Genomic DNA, 7,139 nt, shown 5'->3' on the forward strand with positions numbered 1-7,139 from the left:
GGGTATGCAAAATGTTCACAAGTCTGTGTGAAAATCTATAGTTTGTCAAAAATAAAAATCTAACACTGCAAGGCAACCCGACCCACTAACTTGTTTACTTAAGTTACCAAGACAGGACACAAAAATGAGGCAGATATTAAATAAAGTTGAAAATCTTTAGGATGCCCATTTCCATGGTTCATGAGTTCATCCACTAGTTACAGTTAGCTAAAGTCATCCAAGTGCACGATGCGGCCACTGCTGTTTGTCTGTGGCTAAATTGATGCATCGTGTTGTTTTTGTGCCAAACTGCAGTAACTGCGACCGAAAATGCCACTGTGTCTCAGGAGAATTTGACATGGCAAAGTTGTTCATTTGGAAAACAAAAGACTTACATGCCTGCTCTTTCAAAATAGAGGTTAAGAAAGCTAATTTTCTAAAACTCCTATGGTGACTTTTCAGGTTCCCTTCACAGTTTTTGTCTCGTCTTTTCAAATAAAAATGAAAGAATTCAATATTTTTAATATTCTCATCGTGACAGAAAAACATTGGGATGACTTAACAGTGGCGACTACAAGCCAGGGCTTCTCGTCCAACATTAGTGTCTGATCTCAGATATGCACTTTCGGAAGAATGGCTTAAAATTCCCACAAACCGACCACTAAACCTGTTGGAACGTTTTCCAACTTTGTTACAGCTGAAAGTGGTGGATAAACATCACAATGAAAGCTGAAGACTAAATGTAGAATATATTTCTGTATGTTCTTACAATGTTTTTCTGAATGCACTTAAAAAAAACACTTTTCCCCCATGAACTGTCTGTACGTCTTCAACATACCACCAGGTCTAAAAGTGACTTCCGAACTAATTTAAACACACCGTTTCATCCAATTCAAGAAAAGAAAACCGATGCATCAAGACATTAGAAGAAGCAGTGTATATCTTTATTCCGCTCTATGTACATCATTTACAGTATAATACAGCAACAATACAGGGTTCTGCTACACAGTCAGGATTGCACCGTTTTAGAGTCAGGCCTCAGTGGTTGGGTACCGTGGTTACGAGAGACAGCAGATACAGCACACATCTTTGGCTTTACTGGCATAACAAAACACACACAACACACACACACGACACATCTGAATGCAAACGTCCATCACGACGGACCTGAAGGCGAAAAGAAATGACGGGAGTTTACATGGTCACTCTGAAGTTCTTTCTGCACATGCAGAAATCATCTCCGATAAATTGGCATAAAGTTCATCTGAGGACAAATTAAAACCGGTCAACGCTTTGCACAGGGAAACATCTCCGCAAGAGATTGGGCGAGAGACGGGCGGGGAAAGGAGGGAGGGGAAAACAGAGACAGAGAGGTGACACGGAGAGACGGAGGCGGGAGCCGATGGAGAGATGAATGCGGCGGGGTCGCCGAGGTCAGGAGATAGGTGTAATGATTAGATCACAGATACCCTTGATTCCCTCCTGCGCTCCAAAAAAAAAAGAGGGGAGAGGAAGGCCTGCAGCTTTAAATGGCCCTGCTGTCAGAGGTCAAATAGGCCGAGGAAGAGGAGGAGGAAGAGTGGGAGTGGATTACTGGAATCTGTGATTAGAGAACCGGCTCCATTTTTTTATTTTTTTTTTAAAGGAAGGTGTGATCTATCTATATAAGGAAGGTCTCTGATTGTTTTCCTGGCGGTACTATTGGAGGAAGATTTTCAGGTTTAATAATCAACATAGCAGAAATTCATAAAGTAAGTTTTAAGCCAAAACAGAAATATGATTTACTGAGAAATTTAAACCTTCCTCCTCTCCTCCTAATCATATGACGTCATCTCCAGATTTTAAGAGTTGCGTTTAGGATGCTTCCATCTGGTGGTCACTTATTGACATTGTTGATTTGAAACCCATAAAAAAAAAAAAGACAAGAAGAAAGGACTCATTAATGTGACTCGTTCTTGACGGAGAACAAAAAAAGAAAAAAACACATGATAAAAGCGGCGAGTGTCAGATGTGGCAGGGTGTTATTCGTGACTTTCACTTGTAATGGACCTATTAAGTCCACAAAACAGTCACAATGGAAACCATTAACCGACACCGTGGCACAATGAGAGTTGGCGTCGACACAATGAAGATGTGACAGTGGGGTGGGGGGTGGGGGGATGGGTGGGAGATGAGGAGTGAAGGAATCGCCTCGGGGCTGATTTTCAAATGTGACAGCTGCCTTGATCTCGGTTAAATTTCAATCTGAGCTCCGAAACTTCATCTTCAAACGCACTTTCCTACGTCTACAAGTACAGCCTCTGGTGTGGCGGGCTGTTAGGGAGGCAGAACGCAAAGATCCAAATGTGTCAGGAAAAGAAGTAGTAAAGCAGAGTAAAAACAATAATAAAAATAAAAAATTATTTAAAAAATTCAACATAGTGTTCTGGTTGCCTGAACAGAAATTAAACCGGCTCGTGATTGGTCGCGTACCGCTTGACCTCCAGAGAGGATTGTAAATGATGTAAAAAATGGAAGGGCAAGTTTTGCTTGGAAAAGGATTTCATGTTGAAGATAAATCAGGACAACGTAGGACAAATGTGCAAAAGTATTCACACCCCTTCAACTATTCCACATGTAAAGTTCAACATAAAACTCTAAAACAGGATTTCCACGCATTCTTAAAAAGTCTTAGCGGTAAGACTTTTTGAAATTAAGGTCTTAAAATGGTTTAAACTCATCGGAAAAAATGTAAGTTGGCAATAAAATAAAACTATTTTTAAAAATGTGTATTGTATGCAGTTTACTTTTTGTCTGATATTTCAGTTTGAGTCGCACTCAGACGTCTGCATTGCGTTCTGTGACTCTAAGCGATTGAGGCTACTGCTAACTAGCTGCTAATTTGGCTCAGCTAGCTAGCTAGATTTTTTTGTGTCCATTAGGTTTGAGTGTAAATTTATCGCCTACATCCATCTTTGCCACCGGCTCACTTCTGCTGCAAGCACACACAATGCTACATTTATTCTGTGCAAAAAAAAAAAGCTCTGCGCAGTATTACTGTGTGAAATATGAATAATATAAGATGATACACCGGTAATATATAATGTAGAAATATTTCTTTACATTTCTGTCAAGATACAGGTCTTAAATTTATATTTGGTCTTCAAAAGTCTTAAATTTGAGTTAGTGGAACCACCTCCAAGTTAGTGGATAAGGACCTGCAATTTTATTGAGGGATGTCAGAGTAAATGGGGCAAAACAAGTTTCTAACTTTGTCTGCGACGTCTCAAAAATGTGGAGAAGTTCAAGGGGTGTGAAGACCTTTGGCAGCCAGCGGACAGCGAGTCAGCCGTTGCCCCCGGCGAGGTTGAAGCTGAAGAAACCATTCGTAAGCGCGGGCTCGGCTGTCTCCTCCCAACAGGCCGCTAATGCCCGCAATAAGATAAACCCCCGGCGGACGGGCTCCTGTCGACAGAAGCTGCCACCGATAAGAGCGGGAGGATCGTTCACGGCCTGGACGACGAACAACACGAGAGGCTCGGCTCGGAGATAAAGAGCGAGGAAAATGGGAACAGCGGCGATCAATCGCTGGCAGCTGTGCGGCGACACTATCCGACAACGTCGCCACCACCCCCGCCCGTTCCCCGCCTTTCCTGCAGCTCTCCGCCTGCCTCCAGTGAGAGCTCGACGACGCTGCAATCGCAATCTGAAGGAGGAAGGAGGGATGTGCGAATGAATCCGAGCCGTTTGTAGAGCAAACACACGAGCAAGGTCATAAATGGCTGGAATCCATCCAGAGTGAAATAAAAGCCAAACCAAAAAAAGGAAAAAGAAAAACTTCACATAGAGGGACTCCTTAGAGAACCAGTAGTTGATGGCATCCGAGTCTTTGTTTGTGGGAGAAAGTGGGAGCTGCGGGTGGCGGCAGGCTGGTGGGGAAGAAACGAAGCGACGGATGAACGGTTGGAGAGAGGGAGCGTCAGCTGAGCTCGTTTCCCCTCGACGGTCAGGCTGCTCCGCCGCATCGAGTCGAGCAGAAATGATGGGGCTTGTTTGGGACCGCGGCCCACTGTAGCCCTTTCTCTCAGCCGAAGGCCGCTGGGACGGTTTGAGGCAGCAGGGCGTCGTGTAGGAGAGTCGAGCGGCCGCGCCGCTCAGTCTTGTCTTTCTTTTTTTCCAATCCAGCTGGTCGGTCGGCTCACTCCTCGCCCTCCTCCACGTACGTAGACGGAAACCAACCGACCTGAGGGAGGAAGGCAGGAGAATAAGTGACGGATCGAGAACCCTCGTCCTTTCATTCGGCTTTTAACACGAGCCAACAGGCTGATAACTGTCACCTCCGCGCCGGTGTTTTAATTTAAAACTCCAACCCTGCAGTAGTGAAGTGAAGATGCTTAAGCTGCAGAAAAATCACAACCGCAAAAAGTCCAAGATCAAAAGTCGATTTTGCGTAGCGAGATTAGCAATGCCGCCACTGAAAGATACGGAATATCGTTCCGAAAATTGCTTTCCTAAGATGAGAAGCTACAATTTCATTCTGAGATCCTGTAATTTTTCCCCCCCTCTCTCTTTTCTTGCTGTGAAACTCCCAGCGAGCTTCCTTAGCTGCTGCATGAGCTAAAAAAGGTAACACGGTTATTTCATGAAAACTTTTTATTTTTTGTACATACAGTAGCTTCCAAAAGTATTCATTTTTCTCACATTTAATATGTCACAACTATAAACTCAAATGCATTTTACAGAAATTTTTTTTGACACAACACAAAGTAGAAGCTGTAACGACACTAAGTGTGAAAAGTATAGAGTATAAATAACTAGTGTCTATCTGTGCCTACAGGCGACATTATCGAGTATAAACAACTAATTATCAACATATTATTGTTTTTTATCACTTTTTAATCTCTTATAATTTACAGGAAAGCTTCTAAAATAGAGAGATGCATCTGTTTGTCACAGCGAGTTACACCAGCTGGTTTCCACTGCCTCAGCCACAGCTCTCTTTAGGTTCCCTTCACTGTAAACACTCAACATCTGGCTGAGCAGAGGATCGAAACGCAAACACAGCAACGCTTCCAGACTCTCCGAGCTGAAATGCAGAGAGAGTCGGCGCACACTGCGGGGGCTTTTCTGCATTCTGACCCTGACGTCTCTCGGTAATGTGTGTGGAGAGCTCTGCCAGGATTGGCTTTGACGGATTTAAGCGTAAACAACAACAACACACTGAAGAACGAGCCATGAAAAGTGGACGGGAATGTTTTCTGGGTCCTTGCAGAGTGAAATATTCACCAAGATTATCTTCTCAAACCAATACAAGGGTAAAGAGTTCAATAGCGGGGAACTCTACGGTGAATTTTTAGAAACGTTTAAACTTCATTAAGGAATCCGATTCAAAGCTACAGTTTTAGCGTTTGGGGGCTGGATCCAGAAAATTAAAAGAAAAATAAAAAGCATGAAGCTGCTCCCGCAGTCTAACTTTCTTCTCCTCTGATTTATCACTCAGCGTTGCCGGGGCGACACTCACCCGGCCGTTGACCTCGCCCCGCCACCAGCCGTTGGCTCCGGACTTGGTGTAGATCTTCACCACGTCGCCCTCCTGCAGCGACAGCTCCCGGGTGTCTCTGGAGCTGAAGTCGAACCGCGCTATGGCCACGCCGATCACTTTGGGCGTCAGCACTTCGGGCGAAAAACAGAAAGAAAGAAAGAAAAAAAAAACATTTCAGAACAAATGTTCAAACGTGCCGACATTTCCACAACAGGTATGAACAAACACGTACAGACAGTCTGACTGATGTGGACGCAGGAGTGGAGACAAGCTTTAGATGAGTTCAAAGAACTGAAAAGATTTAAGAAAAACTTTTTCCCCTTTACTGCCCACCCCTGAAAAACGTGTTAACTGCTTTAAAATAAGTATTTTCATTAATGTTTTATTGCAGCAGCAGAACGTCTCATGAAAATAGATGGAACAATCCAAGTACATTTGTGGAAAAAAAAGACCTATTTAAATTATGTCACAACTTTTGATGATTGACGAACAGAAGCATTTCTATAATTTATAATAAATTTTTTTTAAAAATGACAAGTGCCAAACGGTAGACCAAGTTTTAGGTGATCAGACACATTTATTTAGAATTTTAGTACAATGTAGCATTTTGCCATTTTTATGTTTCTACTAATATTTTTGTTTCTTGCTTCATTTTTATCCCTGAATCAACAGAAAGCACGTTGCTGCAGTAGTCAATGAAGAAAATTTGATTGACTAAATAAATACATTTGATCAGTATTTTAGTTCTTTATACTAATCTGTTAGACATTATTACTAGATACGTACCAGAAAACCTCTTTTAGAAAAGACTGAGTTCTAACTAGTTTCCACAGACGAAGACCAGCTCCCGTGTCTTGACATATGTGTGTGTGTGTGCGTGTGCGTGCGTGTGTGACAGAGAGATAGAGAATAAATGTCTCCTGTTGAGGAGAAAACAGTGCGAGACAGATGTGGAGCAGGTGGAGCTAGTTACCAGAGCTCCATCCCACCCTGCCGCCTCTCCTGTTGTCCAGACATCCCGCTCAGCCCGGGCTAAGCTGACAGGTTGAAATGGGATGTCAGACCTCTACAACCTGGCCGTGGGGATAGAATATCTAATATAGAGAGGCTCTGTGAACTTGGACACTTCCACCTTTTCTTTGACGGACGCACACACACACACACACACACACACACACACACACACACATCAGACACAGCTAAATAAAAGCTAAAAAAATAAAAAATAAATAAAATGCCTCACATGCCAGGTCTTTTTCCTTTTTTTTCATTTCAAAAGCAGTATAGCGTGCAAAAACAAAACACGTGAACCTCACATACTGTACATGCAGTAGTCAAACAAAACACGTAGGACGACAGGTGTGCACACGCGACAACGCGAGAGTCGAAGCGCTGCAACGGGAGGCCAGATGAAAGGGTGCAAAAGCCGAGGTTCGTGCGACGATGCGAAGGCGCCGGGCTGCGGGACAGCATGCTAAGCAGCCTTCGGCGGCGTTGAGAGGAGAAGAGAGAAAGAGAGAGAGAAATGGAGTGAAGCTATACCTGTACCTGACCAGAAGGGAGCAGAGGAAGGAGGCACAAAGCTGTAGCCGGCAGGAGTTACGAGAGAGAGGCCGCAGAGCAATGGAGCTATGGCGGG

At 43.7% G+C, this 7,139-nt stretch overlaps 1 protein-coding gene across 4 annotated transcripts in view; it reads right to left on the bottom strand.

The window, feature by feature from the left end:
- Positions 1-901: 901 nt before the first annotated feature.
- vav3 (vav guanine nucleotide exchange factor 3) overlaps positions 902-7,139 on the bottom strand; it is a 103,255-nt gene continuing 97,017 nt past the window's right edge. For 2 of the 4 annotated variants that reach the window (XM_017301931.1, XM_017301933.1), the window contains 3 exons: positions 7,043-7,129; positions 5,480-5,631; positions 902-4,201 (listed from right to left, as the gene is read on the bottom strand). In XM_017301931.1, the coding sequence (XP_017157420.1) occupies positions 4,157-4,201; positions 5,480-5,631; positions 7,043-7,129 (284 nt within the window). In that variant the 3' untranslated portion in view covers positions 902-4,156. The remainder of the gene's footprint in view (positions 4,202-5,479; positions 5,632-7,042; positions 7,130-7,139) is intronic. The other 2 variants (XM_008438367.2, XM_008438368.2) reach the window with 2 other exon arrangements.

Source organism: Poecilia reticulata, linkage group LG20 (genome assembly GCF_000633615.1).
Source record: "Poecilia reticulata strain Guanapo linkage group LG20, Guppy_female_1.0+MT, whole genome shotgun sequence".
In the NCBI taxonomy this organism is placed as follows: Eukaryota; Metazoa; Chordata; class Actinopteri; order Cyprinodontiformes; family Poeciliidae; genus Poecilia; species Poecilia reticulata.